The sequence below is a fragment of the Panicum hallii genome, chromosome 6 (genome assembly GCF_002211085.1).
Source record: "Panicum hallii strain FIL2 chromosome 6, PHallii_v3.1, whole genome shotgun sequence".
Classification (NCBI taxonomy): domain Eukaryota; kingdom Viridiplantae; phylum Streptophyta; class Magnoliopsida; order Poales; family Poaceae; genus Panicum; species Panicum hallii.
This window is the reverse complement of record NC_038047.1, coordinates 3,557,511-3,580,662: the sequence shown is the minus strand read 5'-3', so window position 1 is coordinate 3,580,662 and position 23,152 is coordinate 3,557,511. Positions and strand designations below refer to the sequence as shown.

General features: G+C 46.1%; 4 protein-coding genes across 6 annotated transcripts; 2 read left to right on the top strand and 2 right to left on the bottom strand.

Annotated features, from left to right (window-relative positions):
- Positions 1-4,606: 4,606 nt before the first annotated feature.
- On the bottom strand, positions 4,607-7,670 carry LOC112897077. Its single transcript, XM_025965270.1, has 10 exons — positions 7,448-7,670; positions 7,186-7,355; positions 7,013-7,077; positions 6,789-6,829; positions 6,489-6,577; positions 6,298-6,411; positions 6,050-6,127; positions 5,729-5,794; positions 5,230-5,310; positions 4,607-5,123 (listed from the first exon to the last, which is right to left on the bottom strand). The coding sequence occupies exons 1-10, from the start codon at positions 7,593-7,595 to the stop codon at positions 5,001-5,003; spliced, it is 975 nt and encodes a 324-aa protein (XP_025821055.1). The 5' UTR covers positions 7,596-7,670; the 3' UTR covers positions 4,607-5,000.
- Positions 7,671-8,728: 1,058 nt separating this feature from the next.
- On the top strand, positions 8,729-17,579 carry LOC112896707 (cullin-3A-like). The gene is made up of 2 exons (XM_025964809.1): positions 8,729-9,086; positions 15,301-17,579. The coding sequence occupies exons 1-2, from the start codon at positions 8,923-8,925 to the stop codon at positions 17,336-17,338; spliced, it is 2,202 nt and encodes a 733-aa protein (XP_025820594.1). The 5' UTR covers positions 8,729-8,922; the 3' UTR covers positions 17,339-17,579.
- Positions 17,580-17,657: 78 nt separating this feature from the next.
- LOC112896709 (V-type proton ATPase subunit D-like) lies at positions 17,658-19,030 on the top strand. Its single transcript, XM_025964813.1, has 2 exons — positions 17,658-17,770; positions 17,868-19,030. Exon 2 carries the CDS (start codon positions 18,078-18,080, stop codon positions 18,885-18,887), a length of 810 nt encoding a protein of 269 aa, XP_025820598.1. The 5' UTR covers positions 17,658-17,770; positions 17,868-18,077; the 3' UTR covers positions 18,888-19,030.
- Positions 19,031-19,335: 305 nt separating this feature from the next.
- LOC112896711 (haloacid dehalogenase-like hydrolase domain-containing protein 3) lies at positions 19,336-23,128 on the bottom strand. 3 transcript variants are annotated; one of them, XM_025964814.1, is made up of 8 exons: positions 22,757-23,128; positions 22,561-22,643; positions 22,392-22,475; positions 21,955-22,030; positions 20,075-20,147; positions 19,870-19,943; positions 19,692-19,785; positions 19,336-19,589 (listed from the first exon to the last, which is right to left on the bottom strand). In XM_025964814.1, exons 1-8 carry the CDS (start codon positions 22,992-22,994, stop codon positions 19,517-19,519), a joined length of 795 nt encoding a protein of 264 aa, XP_025820599.1. In that variant the 5' UTR covers positions 22,995-23,128; the 3' UTR covers positions 19,336-19,516. The 3 variants fall into 3 exon arrangements, with proteins under 3 accessions (XP_025820599.1, XP_025820600.1, XP_025820601.1); XM_025964815.1 differs by lacking the exon at positions 20,075-20,147 and having other exon boundaries at positions 19,870-19,959; XM_025964816.1 differs by lacking the exons at positions 19,336-19,589; positions 19,692-19,785; positions 19,870-19,943; positions 20,075-20,147 and adding an exon at positions 20,160-21,230.
- Between the last annotated feature and the right edge of the window lie 24 nt (positions 23,129-23,152).

Sequence of the window (23,152 nt, the reverse complement as noted above, 5' to 3'; positions counted from 1 at the left end):
TGAGCCTGCTTCCATTACTATCTTCTCCCAAATAATAAGTAATTATATATGAAAAATATTGGCCTTTAGATTGTAGACTTTGGTAACTGTAACTTCCATTCTTGTGGATGCCTATTATGCATGATCTATTTGTGTGCCTATGTTTTGCTGGATCATGCATCCAATAGGTATGATGGAAGTAAGGTATGATTCCTTTTAATATAAGGCTTCCTGATTTGAAGATTTGCATATGAACCAATTGCTTTTAACTTTAGGGAAGTCAAAATAATATACTATATCTTGATCTAGAGGCGAGGTTTTTTTTTTTGAAATTGTGGCCATAGGTGACGTCTAGGATTCAAGTCCCAAATTCTCGGCTCGTTGATAAAAAAATATCTTGTACAACATATTTCCACTTTACACCCTCACAAAAAAGGTAAATGATGCATGTAGTCATTTTCCTTAGTTGTGTATAGTTGCCCTTTTATTGCTAGGCGTGCATTAAATGCCTACCATACATAACCTCACTACCATTGCTGTATTTTTTCTCTATAAGAAAAAAGATCAACAAAAATGGACCAATTTTTGGCTGCGTTTTCATTTCTCCAATTCAAATTAGCCAACAAAATCTCTACTAAATTGTCCTTTGCTCCCAAAAAAGTATAATGTTTAAACACATCCATCCTAAACAACAGCTCTACACATGCAAATCCTCATCATAATCCATCTCATCATGCATACCATCCTTCACCAGTTCATCACCTCCTTCCTATGTTTACCCACCCATTACCCTGCCAAACTAACCCGGGCGCGTGGTGGCGTGGGTGCCAGGACGTGGAGCCAGCCACGTGCGTGCGTGCGCCGCCTTCGCGTCCGGCCATGGGGTGCTCTAGCTCGAGGGAGGCGCGCGGCGGTGCGGTGTCGCCGTCCGCGGCGCCAGCGGAGCAGCGGCAGTGCCTGCGCTCGAGCTCCCTGACGATGCGCGCCGCCTCGGCGCTGACCTCCCTCGGCATATGCCGCGGCGGGCACGACGGCGAGCGGGCGTACACCCCACTGCCGTCCGAGGAGGCGATCAAGGGCGCCAGTGATCCCGCGGAGGCTGAGGAGGCGCTCCCCGGCGAGGGTGCGGCGGCGGCGGAGGAGCAGGAGCATGGCGCGCCCAGCACGCCGGCGGCGGCCATGGCCAGCGTCGTGTTCTGCGACGCCGCGTCGGCGAGTTCGTCGTGGACGGCGCTATGGAGCGCAGAGCCTGCGCCGTCTCTGCCTCCTGCGCTTGACCTTGACCCGGCGATCTTGCCTGGTTTCGGGCAGCGCGTGGAGGTGCCGTCGCCGTCGCACCCGGCGCTTCTCTACCCCGAGCAGGAGAACCCGGCGCCGCCGCCGCAGGATGCGACGAAAGAGGCCTGCGACATTGACATGGGGACGCTGGCCGCCCGCGACATACCGGAGGTCACTGGCTTTGTCCGCGCACGGGTGGAAGAGTTCCATGAGAAGATAGCGAAGAAGAATGCGGCCGACGAAGCCCAAGCCCCTGTCTTCCTCGGCGGCGACGACGACGTGACGACGCCATGGCTCCGGCTGCCGCGCGCGGGGAAGCCCGTGGTGCTGTACTTCACCAGCCTCCGCAGCGTGCGCCGGACGTTCGAGGACTGCCGCGCCGTGCGCGCCATCCTGCGGTGCTACCGCGTGCGCCTGGACGAGCGCGACGTGTCCATGCACGCCTCCTTCAAGTCCGAGCTGCGCGACCTCCTCGCCGGCGACGGCGGGGGCTTCGAGGGCCCCGCGCTCCCGCGCGTGTTCGTCGGCGGGCGCCGCGACCTCGGCGGCGCCGAGGACGTGCGCGCGCTGCACGAGGCCGGCGAGCTCGCGCGCGCGCTGCTGGCCGTGTGCGACGCCGCGCCGGCGGCCGGCCGGCCCGTGCACGTCGGCGCGTGCGCGGCGTGCGGCGAGGCGCGGTTCGTGCCCTGCGGGACGTGCCACGGCAGCTGCAAGGTCTTCGTCGACGACGAGGGGTGCCGCTTCGCCGGCTTCTTCCGGCAGTGCCCGGACTGCAACGAGAATGGGCTGATCCGTTGCCCCGTGTGTTGTTACTGACCGTTCCTCCGTGGATTGCAGTGTTGTAATCCGAAAAGAAATGGTAGCTTACTGCAGTGTTTGTCAGAACGCTTGTTCGTAGTTGGTGATCAGTTCCAGTTGGGTGTAAAATTAGAGCTAAGAAGGATAGCTTAGTTGTGAACTTGATGCTTGTACTCTCAGGTTTGGCTTGGTCTTATTTTACTTTTTTCGGGTTCTCATGTAGGACTTGTTCGGTTAATCTAATACCATGAAAATTCAAGGAGCCACCCATCTCAAGCAACGGTTATCTCTCGCATATGGATTGACTGAAAATTCTTTATCCATATACCTTGTCCAGGTTGAGCATGTTAAAATCAATGCTGACAAATACCTACTAAGCTCAGCATTTTTTTAGACTAGATCCGGTCTCAAGGGAACACGACCTAATAAGGAAATATGATTTTAGGTGGTCTTCAGCCCGTACATATCTTACTCTCCCATTCTCTCCCTAGATCTATGATCATTTTCCCCTCTCACGACACAATCTACCGACTTTTTACATGTATCAAGTATATTTTTCATAGAGTAGTGGTGGGGCAATGACTTGTATCTATGAATGGCGGCGCTATGATGTCAATACAAGACAAAGTAACATCGACTAGTAACACGTGATAAGGCCAGTCTCAGTGGGGAGTGTCATCGTACAATTGCCAAGATTGGAAACTTTGGTAATTGTGCCGGAAGAGTGTCATAGTGATGACACTCCTCTCTCATTCCATGACACTCTCCCTTCTCACTCCTCATAAATGACGCTGTCATGTTAGCAAATTTGCAAATGTGGTATGATATTTAATGCTCATGATATTTCTATGACATTTCCATTAATATTGGTCTAATAACAAACTTGCGGGTAGGTGGTAGAATGAGCGATAGGTGAGCAGCATAGTCCTTTATTGGCTTTGCATTGAATATTTTATCTATGTATGTGCCTTTGCGTTTCGAGCCAATTACATGACCCATTTTGAACTGTTTTAGTCCCCAGATTTCATTCAAATCTCTGATAGATCCATATGAGATGGATAAGGATTATTTAGTGTATCTAAACTAGGCCTAGATGGTTCGTGAAAATCATGTCTAAGATACATTACGCAACTAGACATTCTGTCAGTCACACTCTATACATAACCATAAAAGTCCTATTTTTGGTTGATTAGAGATGTATGTACCTTTTCAGTTGAAGTTTGAATTGTTTGAGTAAAGTAACGGAGGATTGATTGTCGACGGACCAAGGGCCGAGGGCATGGGCCACAAACTAGAAACCCTAGAAGGAGAAAAGTTATAGTCATGATGGGCCAAAGCATTCATGTAGCTCAAGCCTCCAAGTAATACTGCTCTTTGGCAAGCCCATAGAAAAGGCAAAACGTAGAGAGCCCAGTAACCCACCGACGATCTAGGCCAGACCAAGCCTTGGGGGCCTCGTGTGTTAATTCATACGAAAAAGTCATTTTCTTTACCTCCCCTGCGAGTTCGCGTTTCCTCCCTAGATAATAAAATTGTCCGTCTGGACTTCTCAAACTCGCGATACTGGATACACGACCTTCCTAATTGTTCTCTCGGTGGTTTTTCCTTTTTCTTTTATATTTATTTTGGCTGAATCTTTAAAAAATTATAGTAAATTATAAAAATTATAAAATAGAAAATCCAATTTCATTGGACTCCACGTGAGTAGATCTATATAGTGAATATATGATTCGATACATTTAGTAAAGAATTTGTTGTACTTTTGGATATATATTTTTCTATAATTAACTTATAGCTACAGTTTTCATGATCCAATTATGATGAAATTTTTATGGTAGGCTAACAATCATATGCTTGAGGTGTAGTAAAAGTTTCATGCTCATTGAATCATGTATGCCTGAGCAACTGAAGAGTCTCTAGTATAGCTTGGAATTAAACAACGCAGGCATACATGTAATGAGCATGAAATTTTTACTAGAGCTCAAGCCTATCATAAAAAATTCACCATAATTGGATCACAAAAACTGTAGCTATGAATTATTTACAGAAAAGTATATATATATAAAAGTTTTTTACTAAATTATATCATATCATATGTTCACTGCATAGATCTACTTATATGGAGTCCAACAAAATTTAATTTTTTATTTTATGATTTTCTTTATGATTTACTATAATTTTTTAATATTTCGGCCAAAATAAACATAGAAGGAGAAAATCATGGGCAGAGCGGCGTATAGAGTCACACGAGGCATCCACCGTACCAGCGAGACTGAGCCAGTCGACCAACGCACGTTCTGTCGGTGCTGAGCCGGGTTTTAGGCAGCCTAGCCCTCCTCCAGTCCAAAAGAGAGGCGTTTTAGGCTGGGTGAAGTCCACTTTTAAAAACTTTGATAACTATTTGCTTTGTGTACGTTGAGATTGTACACTTAAAATGATTATACATTTAAAATGATAAGTAGATTTGGTCTCAAAAGGTAGTTTTATATCATATAGTTTTGCTATGGTGTGTCAATGCATCATAGTATATTTAGGAACATGCTGATATTTATAACTCCTTTTGAGACTGGAAGTAGTATTTGCTTTTGGGCTAAAGCTATGCAGAGCCGTCTATACATGAGGTTTAGTTCATACATAGATGGAATTTTCAGTATAATCTAATGTATATGAACAGATGTTGCATTACACTACATAGCAGCTAAAACTTGTGCTTAAACAATTACACTACATATGACTACAGTTCCTACATAAACATTCGTCGATATGGCTTGCAAGTTCTTGGCATTTCCAGTTTCAGACTAGAGCACTTGGTGCTTGGCAGAACACAAGGTCGAGGTGCATCAGGTGTGCCATGCAAACAAAATTTTACTTAGCCACTATAAGCAGGCACAGGCACAGGCACTGCAAAGTGTATCCCCTAATTCTCTCTCATTATCATGACCTCTTTATGAATTTTCATTGCCCTGATGGTTGCAGCCAAGGTGGAGCCTCTGTACTTTCATCTTTCCATTCAGTGCCAGCGCAAGAACATCATACTCTTCGACGTACCATAACTCTGATACTGTCGCCTGAAACAGTGATAAGAAATGGATAACAAATGCTGCTACGTCAGCAATCAAGGTGATTTTGCGATGAAATATTTGGAGAAAGGGATATGTGCAACGAGAAGCTTACCTGGAAGCCATGAATCTTCTCATTAACTCGAGCAACCAGCCCATGGAAAAACTTGACGTGATCAAAAGATGGTGCCCTTTGCTACAAGAGGACACAGCAAATGTAATGTCTGATGAGATTAACTAAAAAGCTGAGGGACGCATCAAGACAAACTTTCAGAGATTTAGCAGTGCTAATGGTAGAACTTGTCTACAGTAATGTCGATGTATTTGAGGGAAACTATGACTGTCTTATCAGCACTGCAACGTAGAATATTGTTAGCTGAAGACAGTACCCTTTCCAAGTTTAATTTATTATATACAACTAAAAATAGTAAAATAAAGATGAAAACACTTTTACAAGCCACAGCAATGCCGAACAGATTCTTGTCCCAGTCAGGGGCTTATTGTGTGGTTATTGATATTAAAGAACCTAGCTGCTCGACATCTGATGACGTCCAAAATGGGATCAAATACGTAAGTGTTCTGTGAAGTAAAACTTAAATTCATAGGTGGCCTACCTCTTCTGGAAGCTTAGGATGTCCCAGGATTCGTGCAAACGAGGTGTGAAGCAAAACAGGATCATACTGTCAAATGCAAAAATCAGGTTAAGTGACAGATTCACTAAAATGTGCAAAATACCATGTTAAGAGCCATCATTATGCAATAACTATGTGCAACACAACTATGCTGAATCCTGAATGCTAGGACCTGAAATCAAGAAAAATATTGGGCTTTTGTTGAAGTCCTTTCATCCTTTGTCAAAATATAATGCAACTTGTTGACAATGGGGATGGAAACTTGGGTAATGTTTCAATCAGACTAGTCTGAGCAGCACATACCAGTTGCTTTTGAGGAGCTCGAGGGAGAGCTTCTCTCAATCTTGAGCGGATTTCTGCAGGATCAGTACCAGATTCAACCTAAACACACCACCAAACAGAATTACCTATATTTCAGTCTAAAACTCTGAATACATGTTACAATAGAGGACTGCACGCTAAGGTTACTAGAACTTTTTGCACCAATGAGAAAACATAGATATCCATGAAGTCAATTTACAGACAGAACAGGGTGTTCTACAGATCCAAACCTGCCACAGGCCAAGAAGAACACCAGTTGACGTCAAAACCACTCGATCCAATACAATTTTAAGAGGACAAATAGTCTTGGTGACTCTTTTTGTTGCCTCCACTTCAGCTTCAATCTCAAGGAAAATACATAAATATGTCAGTAGGAACTTTACTCCCATGCTCAAAGAAATAAAAAAGAGAGTGTGTTCACCTCATCATCAGTTGCTACAATGGGCTCCAAGTGATGGGAGGCATGAAACATACTGAAGTGGTACATGCTTGTATTTTGGAACCAGATAACTGCAAAACAATCAACCGCATAAAGTATTCAAGATCGATTGCATTGACAAAGTTGTATCTTTATGTGCAAGTAGCCAAGAAATCAAGAACTGAAGGCAACTGAACTGATAATTCTATTTAGCAGCATTCAAGCATTAGTTGCTTCAAATCACTAGATGAAATTCTACAATTCTGTACATATGGGATACCAAACCGCTACAAAAAACTTTACCTCGATCGAAATTAGGAAGAAATACTTCCTTGACAGCCTTCCTGCAAGCATAAAACATACTGAATAAAGCAATGCTCTGATGTCACCTAAGGAACAGTTATTAAATTGCCCACCTGACCAACTACAGGCTACCTACTAAACTAAATTTCTTATCTCTTGCAGACAGAATGACAAAGCAATGAGAAATAGAATGACAAGGAATTCAGACAAAGCTCATCACTCACGAGATTACAGTGGCGAATTCCTGGTCCAGATGGAGCACATTTGCGCGCACCGGCGGGTCGGCGGCCTGCCAGGCAGCACCCAGCACATTTCAGTTCGGCATCGACATCACAGCCAAGCACATGCCAACCAGCGTGAGCAGTAGAACGCAGGGGTGGGTGAAGAGAGGCCGCACCTTGAGCCTGGGCACGACGGCTCCGTCATCTCCGGTGTCGAAGAGGTCCGTCAGCGTGAGCGATTGCGACGTCTCGCCGCCCCTGAGGAACGCCGCGCCGCGCTCGTCGAGGTCCCGCGCCATCTTCGAGTACAGCTCCGCGCGCCGGGCCGGCACGGAGCCGGAGCCGCCTGGGGCAAAACCAAGAGAAAGGGGCAAGCTTTTCACAACTATTGGAGGAGATAGAAAACCGATGGATGGAAGGTTCAGGAGGGTCGGTTACGAGGGGAGACGGGAGGGTAGGAGCCCATGGGCGGCCAGCGGAGGAGGACGACGAGGAGTAGGGCGGCGGCCGGGAGGAACCAGACGGCGGTGCCCGGAGATCTGGGACGGGCAGAGCAGCTGCTCGGGGTCCTCTGGGCCATGGGCATCAAAGCTGGTTTGGTGACTGCTGCTTGATTCGTGTCAAGTGGTTCCCAGATCGGGGAAGTTTCGTGTCTTTCCTCGTATGGCCGTAACCATGTTCCCAAGCGATTTGGCTGTCACTGTGTTCTCTCTTCAAATTTTCGTTTCCCAAGTGTTTTGGCATGCTAATTTTTCTCACCCGTGAGTTTATTTTGACAGAATAATATTATATAATTTGGCATACTGTAGATATTTTTTCTACAGAATATACATACTACGGTAATAGAAAAGGAGAAAAAAGTGTATTCGGTGAAGATGGGGAGGCAGGCAAGCTGGAAATCACCGTCCGTGTTTTTGTCTCAATAACATTGATGCTAGCGATCATGAATGTCAGTTCGTAACTTAAAACATGCAAATGCGACGTTATTGTAGCAGCAACTATGGATGTCAGCTCGTAATTTAAAACATGCGAATACCATGTTATTGCAGCAACGAACCAACATTCCTCGCTGATTGAGTTACTTTTATTATTTTGCTATACCATTGCATAGACCAAACACTATCCGACACGTCATTTGCATTTTAATAAAAGTATTTCGCTTCAACATTTGTTCCCATTTATAAATTGTACTTATATAGAGAAATAATCAAAATTACGTGCTTAAGATGACATGCAAAACTGATTGGAAAGCTTCTTTGTGCGGTTGTAACTTGTACCTATAAATCCATTACTATGCGTGTGACCTTGCAAAATAAAAATACGAGTAAGATATTATAACGTAAAATATGTAGTGATAATGGCTATGAATGAGTAGCGCTACGTAAGGAAGGAACAGAGTAGGTGTAAAGTAGACTAACAACATCCTGATCATCTTATTCTTTTTATAAAAACCTCTCACAAATTCTAACATTGTATCATCTTCGTTGTAAGTAGAATTTTTCTATAATTTTTAGAAAGAAAACTATAGTCGTTGCCAAATATTTTATAGTATATATACCACGTACTAATAATCATGTAAGCCTAATGTCATTTAGACCGTGGCAACCTGTTGGGCACAGGAAGGAAACGTGACCCAGGCACCAAAAATAGATCAGGATCATCGTGGAGGCCCAAACTCTGGAGAGCTTAAAACGGTGGGGGGCAAACCAAACCAGCCGATTACAAAAGAAAGAAATCGCAACGAGAACATCGTTTCTCAGTCTCTTCCTTCCTCCCTCCCTCCCTCCCTTCGCCTCCACGCGAGCGCCGCGGGCGAAACCCTAGCCTCCTCCTCCCCACCAGCACCAGCACCACCTCGCCGGAAACCCGGCGCCGAGCAGGCGGCGGCGGCGGCCGCGGGGGAGAGGAGCAAGATGATGAACGGCCAGAAGAAGCGCGGGCCGAGGATCGAGCCCTTCCGGCACCGCGTCGAGACCGACCCCAAGTTCTTCGACAAGTCGTGGCGGAAGCTCCACGACGCCATCCGCGAGATCTACAACCACAACGCCAGCGGCCTCTCCTTCGAGGAGCTCTACAGGTGAACACCATACCCCGAATTTTTCGTTCCCCGCTTGCTCCGTTGGATTTGTTTCCCCCCAGCGGTTAGGTCGGTCGCGCTGTATGATCGCGGATGAATCGGATTGCGGCGGAGGCTCGATTGATTGGTGTGCTGATTGGCGATCCCTGATTGTTTTTTATTTTATCCTTTATCCTCTTATGGGCTTGTACTTGTATGCATGTGAAATGACGATATGTGAATGTTTCTGAATAGTTATCCTGATTAGTGGGTCTTAGTCACTGATGTTCTAAGGCTTGTCCTTAATATTTGTCATTATGATATTAGGATCTTTTATCGGTTCGCGCTTGCTCAGAGCTGATTGCGCGTGTGCTGTTAAATTTTGGTAAGAACTAGATGCACCTGTTTTTAGCTTTCGGGCTACGTTAGAGCTGAACCAATGAGAACTGCTATCTAGACTTGCGTTAATGCTATTTATTGTCTAGACTAGAGAACTTCCGTTGCAATCCCATGCTTGTGTTCCTGAACTTCCTAGTTTATTAGCTTCTAGTTATATACATCTGTTACGACGGACTGTCGTTGACCCCACCCAGTTGGCGCCTAGCAGTCCACGTGGCCAGGTTGCGCCCTTACTTTGTTTACTGAACCCTGGAGAGGATACTATGGTGCTCGGACATACTCTGCTTGGCATTCTGCGATCCATGCATGGCTTGGTGTGATATGCTGGATTGCTGTTGTAATATAAATATTTATTTTTAATTTCCGGACTTACAAGGTGCTACTTGTTACTTTGTTTCCAATGCTAGCCGCTATGTAGGTGCCTAGGAGCTTAGGAGAGCTGAGGAGTTCTGGCGCATGGTGCCACTATGCCATTTTGGTCCTCATTGTAGAATGTAAACATAGGTTGGCGTTAGTCCCATCTATGAAGGTAGTCTTTCAGTTTAGGATCATGTACTTAGCATTGTAGTAAGAGAAAACATGCCCTTTTGGTCCTCATCGTTGAATGCAAACATAGGTTGATATTAACATTGCGTGCCGTCAGCATCCTGAATTTTCCTGTTCCGTCAGATTTTATTCCAGCTGCGATTAGGTTGGTTGTGCTGTATGATTGCGAGTGAATTGGATTGCGACGAAGGTTCGATTGATTGCTGTGCTGATTGGTGATCCCTGGTTTATTTTATATTTGTCGATCCTATTATCCGCTTTTATGCATGTGAGATGATGATATGTGAATGTTTCTTAATGGTAATCCCGATTAGTGGGCCTTAGTTACTGATGTTCTAAGGCTTGTCCTGCTACCATAATTTGTCATTATGATATTAGGATCTTTTATCGGTTCAAGCTTGTTCAAAGCCGTATGCCCATGTACTGTTAAATTTTGGTAAAATATAGATGCACCCATTTTTAGCCTTTGGGCTACAATAGAGCTGAACCAATGAGAACTGCCATCTAGACTTGCATTAATGTTATTTATTATCCAGATAGACTAGAGAACTTCCGTTACAATCTTGGGCTCATGTTCCTGAACTTCCTAATTTGTTACCTTCTAGTTATATACATCCGTTATGTCTGAGTGTTGTTGCCCCACCCAGTTGGTGCCCAGAAGTCCACATGGCCAGGTTGTGTCATTACTTTGTTTAGTGAACCCTGGAGAGGACGCTATGGTGCTCCACCACCCTCTACTAGGCGTGCTGCGATCCGTGCATGGCTTGGTGTGATGTGCTGGATCGCTGTTATAAAATATGTTTATTTATGTTCAATTTCCAGCCTTACAAAGTGCTTCTTGTTATTTTGTTTCCAATGCTAGCCACTATGTAGGTGCCTAGGAGCTTAGGAGAGGTGAGGAGTTCTGGTGTGTGGTGCCATTATGCCATTTTGGTCCCCATCATAGAATGTAAACGTAGGTTGATTTTAGTTCCATTTATGAAGTTAGTCTTTCAGTTTAGGATCATGTACTCAGCACTGCAGGAGGAGAACACATGCCCTTTTGGTCCTCATCATAGAGTGTAAGCATAGGTTGATGTTAACATTGTGCGCCCCCCCCCCCCCTCCTGAATTTTCGTTCTCCCTGTTCCATCGAATCTTGTTCCCCCTGTGATTAGGTCGGTCATGCTGTATGATTGCGGGTGAATCGCATTGTGGTGAAGGTTTGATTGATTGCTGCGCTGATTGGCGGTCCATGATTTGTTCTATAATTATTGATCCTTTTATCCGCTTGTATGCATGTGTGGTGACGATATGTGAATGTTTCTTAATAGTAATCTTGATTAGTGGGCCTTACTTAGTTACTGATGTTCTAAAGCTTGTTCTGTAACCTTAATTTGTCCTTATGATATTAGGATCTTTTATCGATTCAAGCTTGTGCAAAGCTGTATGCACATGTACTGTTAAATTTTGGTAAAATGTAGATGCACCCATCTTTAGCCTTTGGGCTACGGTAGGGCTGAACCAATTGGAACTTCCATATCTAGACTTGCATTAATGTTATTTATTGTCTAGACTAGAGAACTTCCGTTACAATCCTGTGCTTGTGTTCCTGGACTCCCTAGTTTGTTACCTTCTAGTTATATACATCTATTACATCCGAGTGTCGTTGCCCCCATCCAGTTTGCGCCTAGTAGTACACATGGCCAGGTTGCGTCATTACTTTGTTTGCTGAACCCTGAAGAGATGCTATGGTGCGCCACCATGCTTGGCTAGGTGTTCTGCCATCCATGCATGGCTTGGTGTGATATGCTGGATTGCTGTTATTATATAAATATTTATTTTTAATTTCCAGCCTTACAAGGCGCTACTTGTTATTTTGTTTCCAATGCTGGCCACTACGTAGGTGCCTAGGAGTTCTGGTCCGCGGTGCTTTGAGTCTTGCTAGATCCCATTGGTAACTAGGCTTTATGACTTAGTATACATGCTGGCTAAGATGAAACTGATCTATATTTGCAATAGCAATCGCACAACTGGGTGGGATGACTTTTGCATTAAGTCATATGTAGTCATATTTGTTTTTTTTAAATAAAACAGATTGCTGTCACACCCAAAACATTACAGAACAGACCCAGATCTTGGTGATGAGAAAGAACTTTCCAGTCAGCTTAGAAACATAGGTTGATGCTAGTTCTATCTATGAAGTTAGTCTTTCAATTTAGGATCATGTACTTAGCAATGTAATAGGAAAACACATGCCCTTTTGGTCCTCATCTTATTTCATGAATCTCTTAAGTTGGGAATGTTTAATTTTAGCACCAGAGGATGATGGCCACAGGCTATTGAACGCAGATGCTAAGAAACATGAACTTTAAGGGAAATAAAGAAACTGTATAATTTAGGAATTGATCAGAATGTGCATGCGTATGATCCCTTTGCAGCACATGAGGACTAGTGGAGGTCTATGAAGAGCTAATTTCTCAGCACCAGATGCATGCAACTATGAATGTTATTAAAAATCTGAAAAGAAAAAGGAACTTGTTTAGTTAACTTTTGGCAACTGGCCCCGTCTGTTAAGTTTGGAAGGACGATGCTTTTGGATAGTCGACATCTATTTCTGAAACCTTTCATTAGCAATTCTTTTTTTTTTTGGCAAATAGGATTTGTTAGCTGTCTGCATCTCTGATTCAATTTACCGTTTAGTGGCCAACTTTATGGCCTTTGTTTTCAGCATGTTGCAGCATTTGAACTTTGCAAAAGGTGTGCAAATACATCATTGGTGCTATATAGAAGTCAGTGCATGCATTAGTGGTGCTATAGATAAGCCTGTGCATACAGAAAAGTTGTGACAACTCAAACAATCATACCTCACTTACTGGTTCTCGGAAGTTCATGCCCATGTTTGATCCTTGTTACCTGTTATTTTTGTTTATTTGTTGCACATGTTATTAAACACAAAGTCTTGGCTAAACAGTATTCAAAATTCTACTGTAAGTTTGCTGTCCAAACAGAGAAGTGATTTTCCTGTATATGTTGTCTGTAGAACTTTTTCTCGTCAGGATAATCTGCTGATATGTTTTTCAAATATAGTTATGCTTTAAAGAGAATCTGCTGCTACTTTTTGGTGCTTGGTATGAACCTTGCAAACGCCTTCACCTCGACAAGAGCGCAACCAACATCGAGGGCTATAGATTAGCGAAGAGGTCTGCAAAGCGAGCTGTAAGTGTAGCGAAAGGTCAGGCTTTTGATGACCTTTATCAACGGCTAGGTACGAAGGAAGGAGAGAAGAACATTTATAGGATCGCTAGGACCCGCGAGAGGAAGACAAGGGACATAAACCAAATCAAATGCATCAAGGATGGGACAGATCGACTTCTGGTGAAGGATGAGGAGATCAAGGACAAATAGCGAGAATACTTCGACAAGTTGTTTAATGGGGAAAATGAGGGTCCTATCTTCGAATTGGACGACTCATGTGATGATACCAACAGACGCTTTGTGAGGAGGATTCAGGAGGCAGAGATCGGGGAGGCTTTGAAGAGGATGAAGGGAGGTAAAGCAATGGGTCCTGATGGCATCCCCATTGAGGTGTGGAGATGCCTGGGCGAGAGGGCGGTAGTATGGTTAACTAAGCTTTTTAACCTAATTTTCCGGTCAAACAAGATGCCGGAGGAATGGAGGAGAAGTATATTAGTACCGATCTTCAAGAATAAGGGAGATGTTTAAAGTTGTACTAACTACCGGGGGATTAAGCTGATGAGCCATACGATGAAGCTTTGGGAGAGGGTTATCGAGCATCGCCTAAGAAGATTGACAAGGGTGACCCAAAACCAGTTTGGGTTCATGCCTGGGAGGTCGACCATGGAGGCGATTTTCTTAGTACGACAGTTGATGGGGAGATATAGAGAGGAGAAGAAGGACTTACACATGGTCTTTATTGACCTAGAGAAGGCGTATGACAAAGTACCGAGAGACGTCATGTGGTGGGCTTTGGAAAAACACAAAGTCCCAACTAAGTATATTACCCTCATCAAGGATATGTACAAGGATGTGATGACTTGTGTTCGAACATGTGATGGCGATACCAGTGACTTTCCAATTAAAATAGGACTACATCAGGGTCAGCATTGAGCCCTTATCTATTTGCTTTGGTGATGGATGAGGTCACAAGGGACATACAGGGTGACATCCCTTGGTGTATGCTCTTTGCTGATGATGTGGTGCTAGTTGACGAGAGTAGGGTAGGGGTTAATATGAAGTTAGAGCTGTGGAGACACACGTTAGAATCGAGGGGGTTCAGACTGAGTAGGACCGAGACCGAGTATATGATGTGCGACTTTAGCCCGACTAGGCATGAGGATGGGGACGTTAGCCTCGAAGGTCAAGTGGTGGCCAAGAAGGATACTTTTCGGTATCTAGAATCAATGCTTCAGAAAGATGGAGACATTGATGAAGATGTTAGGCATAGAATTTCAGCCGGTTGGTTGAAGTGGCGGCAGGCTTCTGGCGTCCTCTGTGACAAGAAGGTGCCACAGAGGCTAAAAGGTAAGTTCTATAGGACGGCGATTCGCCCGGCGATGCTATACGGTGCTGAATGTTGGCCTACAAAAAGGCGACATGTCCAGCAACTGAGTGTAGCACAGATGCATATGCTGCGTTGGTTCTGCGGGCATACAAGAAGGGATAGAGTCCGGAACGAAGAGATTCGAGATAGGGTCGGGGTGGCACCTATCGAGGAGAAGTTGATTCAACATCGGTTGAGATGGTTTGGACATGTACAACGGAGGCTTCCCGAGGCGCCGGTGTGTAGTGGAGTTTTAAAGCGGCGCGATAATGTAAAGAGAGGTAGAGGTAGACCTAGACTAACTTGGGACGAGACGGTTAAGAGAGACCTTAAGGAGTGGAATATCGCTAAGGAATTAGCTATGGATAGAAGCGCTTGGAGATTAGCAATTAAAGTACCTGAACCGTGACCTTTGTTACTTTTTGTTTAACCCCTAACTCTTCCTTTGTCTTATGCCCTTTTTGTGTTTCTTTTTCTTGTCTTCTGTGGGTTTCATCTCTAGCCTACCCCAACTTGCTTGGGACAAAAGGCTAAGTTGTTGTTGTTGTATGAACCTTGCATCAGCTTATGATACCAAGAAACGTAACATAGCAATTGCATGAAAAGCAACAAGAACTCAACCCCAAGTCTGTTCAGTTCTCTCCCAAATATTTGTTTTTTTTTTCAAAATATCCTTGCTTTTTTGCTCATCTTGTTAATATGATGTATTTTAATGGTGAATATAACATTTTTCTTATATTATGACAGGACTGCTTATAACATGGTACTGCACAAGTTTGGTCCTAAGCTCTATGAAAAACTCACAGAAAACATGAAAGAGCATCTTGAAGAGATGCGTACATGTGTCGAGGCAGCTCAAGGTGGTTTGTTCCTGGAAGAGTTAGAGAGAAAATGGAATGACCATAACAAGGCATTGACAATGATTAGAGACATCCTGATGTACATGGACAGGACATATATTCCCACTAATAAAAAGACACCTGTCTTCGATCTTGGATTGGAGCTTTGGAGGGATACCATAGTTCGGTCTCCAATGATTCAGGGGAGGCTGCTCGACACACTTCTCGAACTCATACATAGAGAAAGGACCGGTGAAGTGATAAATAGATGCTTGATGCGGACTACAACTAAAATGCTGATGAATCTAGGGTCTTCTGTTTATCAGGATGATTTTGAAAGGCCATTTCTTGAGGTGTCTGCTAGTTTCTACAGTGGTGAGTCACAGCAATTCATTGATTGCTATTCTTGTGGTGACTATCTGAGGCTGGCTGAGAGGCGCCTCAATGAAGAATCAGAGCGTGTTTCTCAGTATATGGATGTGAAAACAAATGAGAAGATCACTGCTGTTGTGGTGAAAGAGATGCTAGCAAATCACATGCAGAGGTTGATTCATATGGAGAACTCAGGCCTTGTGAATATGCTTATTGAAGACAGGTATGAAGACCTGACCAGGATGTACACTCTGTTTAATCATGTTCCTGATGGACTCACAGCGATTAGATCTGTGATGATGTCTCACATTAAGGATACTGGAAAGAGTTTGGTAACAGACCCAGAGAGACTGAAGGATCCAGTTGATTTTGTCCAGCGGCTTCTGAATGAGAAGGATAAATATGACAATATCATCAATGTGTCATTTAACAGTGACAAGAGTTTCCTGAATGCTCTGAATTCCTCATTTGAGCACTTCATCAACTTAAACAACAGATCCCCTGAGTTCATATCACTGTTTGTTGATGACAAACTGCGGAAGGGCGTGAAAGAGGCCAACGAGGAGGATCTTGAGACTGTCCTGGACAAGGTGATGATGCTGTTTAGGTACTTACAAGAAAAGGATCTATTTGAGAAGTATTACAAGCAACACTTGGCAAAGCGTCTTCTATCTGGGAAGACTGCTTCTGATGATTCTGAGAGGAGCATGCTTGTGAAGCTGAAGACAGAATGTGGATACCAGTTTACTTCGAAGTTGGAGGGCATGTTCACTGATTTGAAGACCTCTCAGGATACTACACAAGGGTTTTATGCGTCTACTTCGGATCTGGCAGATTACCCCCAGATATCTGTCCAGATACTCACCACTGGTTCATGGCCAACACAACCCTGCAATACCTGCAACCTGCCCCCTGAAATAGTTGCTGTCTCTGAGAAGTTTCGGTCATATTACCTTGGCACCCACAATGGCAGGAGGCTGACATGGCAAACAAACATGGGGCATGCTGACATCAAAGCAACATTTGGAAATGGTAGCAAGCACGAACTGAACGTCTCAACCTACCAGATGTGCGTTCTCATGCTATTTAACTCGTCAGATGTCCTGACTTACCGTGAAATTGAGCAGTCCACAGCAATACCAGCTGCTGACCTGAAGCGATGCCTCCAGTCACTGGCTCTTGTTAAGGGTAAGCAAGTTCTGAGGAAGGAGCCCATGAGCAGGGACATTGCTGATGACGACAGCTTCTCCGTGAACGACAAGTTCACCAGCAAGCTGTTCAAGGTGAAGATTGGCACTGTGGTGGCGCAGAAGGAGACGGACCCCGAGAAGTTGGAGACCCGTCAGCGGGTCGAGGAGGACAGGAAGCCGCAGATCGAGGCGGCCATTGTGCGGATCATGAAGTCGAGGCGGGTTCTCGACCACAACAGCATCATGACAGAGGTGACGAAGCAGCTGCAGCCCAGGTTCCTGCCCAACCCTGTGGTGATCAAGAAGCGGATTGAGTCCCTCATTGAGCGCGAGTTCCTGGAGCGGGACAAGACAGACAGGAAGATGTACCGCTATCTCGCCTAGAACCACCCCCCTTGCATTTTGATTTTCATTTTATGCTACCCGGTATCATATAAACAGACCTTGATCCATGTACTTATGCAAGAAGGAAATGGGTCTCTCTCTGCACCCCGTGACAAGTCTAGTTTAAACTGGTTTTGTTGCGTTTGTCCTGGTGGTAGCTAGTTAGCTTCTCTATGTGACATGTTGCGCTGGTTTACATGTTAATGGTGATAGATATAAATCTTGCTGGCTGTTCATCTGATGTTTGTTGCTTCAGAATGGCGATCCGGTCGCTGTCGTGGCCTACTTTTTTTCTGGCTTGATGGATGATTCGACCTTACTTCTAAACTATTTTATCCACTTTGCAATGTGAAGTGGCAAGTCCTGTCCATAGCCAGCGGTGTGCAGGTTCCAGAAGTGTGTTGCAGCCTGCATGTCTCAACTGCAACATCTGTAAGACTTTTGAACCCGTTTTTATTTTGATTTCGTTTGTTTGATTCTAATGTATACAGTTCAATGGACAATCTTAGCATGACAAATATTCATCCAGAAGTCCCAGTGTGTCCTGTCCGGCTGTCCCGTGACCGCCATCGCTTTCAGTTTTTCCTGAACCATCGCCGACACCACGCGGCCACGCCCGACGCGATCCAATCAAACAAGGGAGCCTGTACACATATATGGGCACGATGAACACTGGACAGCTCTAAGAAAATTGTGCGAGTGATCGTCTCCGGCGAGCCTAGGAAACCAGCACGGCGGGATGGCGGGGCAGGGGCAGCGCCTGAACGTGGTGCCAACGGTGACGACGCTGGGCGTGGTGAAGGCGCGGCTGGCCGGCGCCACCCGCGGCCACGCGCTGCTCAAGAAGAAGTCGGACGCGCTCACGGTGCAGTTCCGCGCCATCCTCAAGCGCATCGTGTCGGCCAAGGACGCCATGGGCGACGCCATGCGCGCCGCCTCGCTCTCCCTCGCTGAGGCGCTCTACGTCGCCGGCGCGCCGCTCCGCCACGTCGTGCAGCAGTCCGTCTCGGGCCCCGCCAGGCTGCGCGTGCGCGCGCAGCAGGACAACATCGCCGGCGTCCGCCTCCCGCGCTTCGAGAGCTACCTGGCCGGCGACGTCTCCGCGGGCGGGCCGTCGTCCTCGTCGGCGTCGCTCGCGGGGCTCGCCGGCGGCGGCCAGCAGGTGGCGGCGTGCCGGGCGGCGCACGCGCGCGCGCTGGAGGTGCTGGTGGAGCTGGCGTCGCTGCAGACGTCGTTCCTGACGCTGGACGCGGCGATCAAGACCACCAACCGGCGCGTCAACGCGCTGGAGAACGTGGTGAAGCCGCGCCTGGAGAACACCATCGCCTACATCCGCGGCGAGCTCGACGAGCACGAGCGGGAGGAGTTCTTCCGCCTCAAGAAGATCCAGGGGTACAAGCAGCGGGAGCTCGAGCGCCAGAAGGAGGCCGCCGCGCGCTACGCCGAGGAGAAGGCCGCCGGGGAGGTCGCGCTCAAGCGGGGCGTCTCCATGGACACCGCGGCGGGCATGCTCGAAAACGGCGACAGGGATGAGGACATCATCTTCTGATCTCCAGCCGGCTGGTGTCGTGTCTGTGTCCACGATACCACCAGGAGTCTGTCGATCCATGTGCAAGTCTTGTGATAATAATCTGAGCCTGGAGTGTATTCCATTTCTGCATGAAGATACGCAGCGGCCGTGTTTTACATCCATTTTCACATGTGTGTTTCACCAGTTCATGCTTAGGGGCCAGAGGCAAGAGTAGCCCCCGCGTCACCTGAATTTGGCGGGGCCAGAGACAAGAGTAGCCCCTGCGTCACCTGAATTTGGCCGGACGCTAAGCACTCGGTTTTTAACCCCAGCCAACCCACCCTCCACTCTAGCGAGGATGCGGCCGACGAGAATCAAACCCGGGCTGGCTAAGCTCCCACTCTAAAGAGCTAACCATCCGAGCTGACCCCCGCTCCTCACCAGTTCATGCTTATGAATAATATTTACTTGTTACATAGTCAGCTGATGACTCATTAACACATTTGCTCATCAAGTTTATTTCATCATCGCAGAAGTCGGAAGGTATGACAGTACATTTTACTCATGGGATGAGCTTATTTCATAAAAGCAAAATGCAAATGTAGAAAAAAAAAGCAAGGATTTTGGTTGTGCTGCCGTGATGAGTCCGTGACATGCCAAATCTGCACTCATTGAGGATCATCTGTTGTTAGAATTCGGTCCCTTATCTCTGAAAATGTCTTCACATCGGCACCCCACAGCCTAAAAATAGTTGCGGCAAAAAAAATGACATAGTAATCACTGAGCAGATCACATTTTAACAAATCAAAGGCTTAACATGGTTGAAATATGATATCAGCATACCAGCACTCAAGTCCTATAGCATTAGCACCTGCCTTGTCTGCAGTTTCATCATCTCCTACATGCACTGCATTGGTGGTTTCCACACCAATTTGATCTGGCAAACAAAAAATAAGAACATTCTTAGATCTACAGAAAATTTCTATTATCTTTCACAGGCCAAATTCTATTTTGTCTCTACCTAATGCTATCTTGAAGATCTCGGGAGCAGGTTTCTCGTATCCAACCTCTGATGATACCACAATGGCATCAAACCTGGAGAGCTCAAGATCTGTTAACATATAACCATTACTCGCAAATAATATATGTATATATATGTAAAATATAAATCATATGCAAGCCCAAGTGAAGTACTGAATTTGACAGCACAACTCATAGGTACTTACATATCGGAGACATTGAGGTCCTTAAGTAATTTCCGTAGCCTTGTATCAAAGTTAGATACAACAGCTAGCTTAACTGAAATCGGGACACATTAATATCAGCCATTTGTACTGCTGGTAGAGTAGAATAAGATAGAGCCAATTCCTTCAGTACCACAGAAATTTGTATAGCTTCCCTCAATGCCATAAAATTTTGTAAAATCCTTTCAGTGCCATTGAACTAAAATTTTATCCCTTGTATGCCACATCCGTTACCTTCTGTTAGATTTTTAACGGGAAGTCAGCGATTGCTACGGAATCCAAGGGTGATGTTACCAATTTACCCTTACGCAGCGAGAAAAGTTCCATTGCTCTCGCTCCACCTTATCCCGTGATCTTCTTCCCCAAATCCATCTCCTCCCCTTCTCCCCCCCATCTCCCAAGTCCCTAGCATTGGTGAGGGGGAGTCTGCATGCCGGTAGCCGCGCCACCGCACCAGGGAGCAGCAGCCGCGCGTGCGCTCACGAGGCCGGCCAACGCATGGGGGCGTCGGGGTGCAGCGGGCCCACGCGCTCCCTCGCGAGGCGGTGGCGGCGCGTGTCCGCTTCGGGGAGCAGCGGGCCCACGCGCTCCCTCGCGAGGCCGCGGTCGCCCGTGCACGCGTCGGGGAGCAGCGCCGCCCGCGCGCCAATGCGGTGCCCTCGCGCGACTGTGCCCTGGGCCACGCCGCCTCGCCCTGGTCGCCGCCGCTCCCGTCGCAGCGCCGGCCCAGTCTTCTTCTGCCGCTAGAGCTGCGAATCCGCCGGTCAGTCCCCCTCGCATTTCCACTGCACAAATGGACTCGACAAATCCAAGTCCTTCGTGGCTTCTTGCAGGGTGAGTCAATTGTTTTCTCCTTGATGTATATGCCAACAGCAACAATAGTCTTAGGCATGCAGTAGTTTATCCATTTTGATGCCATGTTTCACAGGATGGATCCTAAATCAAGCTACCTTTTGGAAATAAGACTGGTCAGTAATCCTAGATGTAGGAAGGAGATTAGTTGCTTTAGAGAAGAGAAAGAGAGAAGGAAAGGCACAAGGGAAGGCAAAAGCAAAGAAGACAAAGAAGAAGCAATCTTTGGTGCCAGCTCCACCTGAAAGCCCTGCAATGTGCACCGAAAGCAAGAATCCAGAAAGCCCTGCGATAGCAAGAGAAAAATTCTAGATTGAATGTTCAGCTAATGGTCGCTCTATTTACTTTGCTACTTCTTTGCCATGAGAATCTGCATGATATTTTTGTATGAGAAACAAATACTCATATGGCCTTGAGAAACTTTGTACTCATGTATCCTATTTGATGGCATGATATTTTGGCATGTATGGTACTGTAGCAAATCTGGTCTATATGGTACTGATGTGTTGTTCGCTCAATTTATTCTGGTAGCAAATCTGGTCTCCAATTATTCAGCTTGTTCCATATGTTTGTTCTGTACCATCGTTTTTGTATTTATTTCCTTATCATATATTTTATTTTGCATGTGATCAGCACAAATATATAAATATATATTGATTATCATCATCGGACAACTTATTTGTTTATCTTCAGCATGAAATTATATCTGCAATGGCATGCAAGGAAAATAGCCAAAATATACTTCATTTGGTTACAAGGGAAAATGAGTCTTTTTCAAGGCTACTTAACACCAACATAACACCTCAAGGATAGATATGGCATACAAGGGATAAAATTTTAGTTCAATGGCACCGAAAGGATTTTACAAAATTTTATGGCATTGAGGGAAGCCATACAAATTTCTGTGGCACTGAGGGGATTGGCTCAATAAGATAAGGGCCTGAATGTGGAAAGCCAGAAATTAAATTGAAGATCAAGAACTGAAAACAGAATAAGTACAAGGGCTTAACCTCCAGCATCCTTCAGCTCACGCAGTGTTGTGTCTGCTCCAACAGGCAAACGCCAAGCATCTCCATGTGCATAATGCTAAAAGATAGAAAAAATCCATTCATTAGCCACGCGGTCCTGGTTTGAACATTCAAGACACCAATAAGATGGAATGTTTCCTTCAACTGAAAAATTGAATGTTATTTGAGAGTGGTAACTTTATTGCCTGGATATTGTTCATTAACAACATATTCAGAACACTGATTAGTATTACTTGCTCAAGTTCATCATAGTAGTATGTGAGATTACATATTTCTTTAAGCAGTCACAGAACACTTGAATACATACTTAGATACTCCAATCAACCTTCATTCACAAACAAAGCATTCATCCAAACAACCATAGCTACAACATAAGACTACACATTCGCAGAACACCGAGAACAGGACAGGGGTAATACCTGATACACTTCTTCGAAGTAATCATCATCAGTGCAATTGGTTGCTTCCGCTACTACAATTCTCCAGAATGGCCGCCCATCTCCCTGCAATAACATTCGAAATCAAACACATCATCACCTCAGAGAGCAACCACACGTAAGCAATTCCTGGGAGTCTAATGTCCGTTACCTGGTACCTGAGCGTCTTCGGCCATGGCGCCGAGAAGGCCCGTTTGAACCCCTCCATGATGCCCTTCTCAGGCTTCGTCACACCTGGAGAGCGACCAACATCAGGAACGCCAAGTGCTCGACAAAATGGCGGAGAAAGCGAGACAACGAAGGGGAGCCAAGAGCGAGAACGGTGGGTCCTCTGAAGGCGTACGAACCGTAGCGGCGGCCGATGGATGCGTAGGTCTCGGCGACCGGCCGCGCCACCTGCAGCAGCGTGCCGCCGGCGTCGAGCAGCAGCCCCCCGTACGCCGGCCCCCGCCCGCCGCCCCCAGAGCTCGCTGCCACCAGACGCCGCGCCATTCCCGAGCGGGATAGAGCGCCACTGAGGGCCGCGAACGGGGCCGCCGGAGCTCGCCGGAGGAGGGGGCAGCTCGCCGCGGCGGTGGGCGGCATCTCCGAAGAGGCGTTCGCCGGCGAGTCCGCGAGCGATACGAGGCCAAACGGGAGTGCGCGGCGCGAATCTCAAAGCATGGGCGGGGAGCGGATGGGCAGGGGCATTTTGGTCAGATCGAGGAGAGGGGCAGAGTCGCAGAGAACAGAGAGAAATCGAA

Coding starts and splice junctions, on each gene's coding strand:
- LOC112897077 (XM_025965270.1), bottom strand. CDS start 7,595: ATGCCCATGGCCCAGAGGACCCCGAGCAGCTGCTCTGCCCGTCCCAGA. Junction 6,830..7,012: donor GAATTCGCCACTGTAATCTC/GTGAGTGATGAG, acceptor TTATGCTTGCAG/GAAGGCTGTCAAGGAAGTAT. Junction 5,795..6,049: donor GAGCTCCTCAAAAGCAACTG/GTATGTGCTGCT, acceptor TGCATTTGACAG/TATGATCCTGTTTTGCTTCA.
- LOC112896707 (XM_025964809.1), top strand. CDS start 8,923: ATGATGAACGGCCAGAAGAAGCGCGGGCCGAGGATCGAGCCCTTCCGG. Junction 9,087..15,300: donor TCCTTCGAGGAGCTCTACAG/GTGAACACCATA, acceptor ATATTATGACAG/GACTGCTTATAACATGGTAC.
- LOC112896711 (XM_025964814.1), bottom strand. CDS start 22,994: ATGCCGCCCACCGCCGCGGCGAGCTGCCCCCTCCTCCGGCGAGCTCCG. Junction 22,644..22,756: donor ATCCATCGGCCGCCGCTACG/GTTCGTACGCCT, acceptor GTCGCTCTCCAG/GTGTGACGAAGCCTGAGAAG. Junction 19,590..19,691: donor GCTATAGGACTTGAGTGCTG/GTATGCTGATAT, acceptor AACTATTTTTAG/GCTGTGGGGTGCCGATGTGA.
- LOC112896709 (XM_025964813.1), top strand. CDS start 18,078: ATGGCGGGGCAGGGGCAGCGCCTGAACGTGGTGCCAACGGTGACGACG.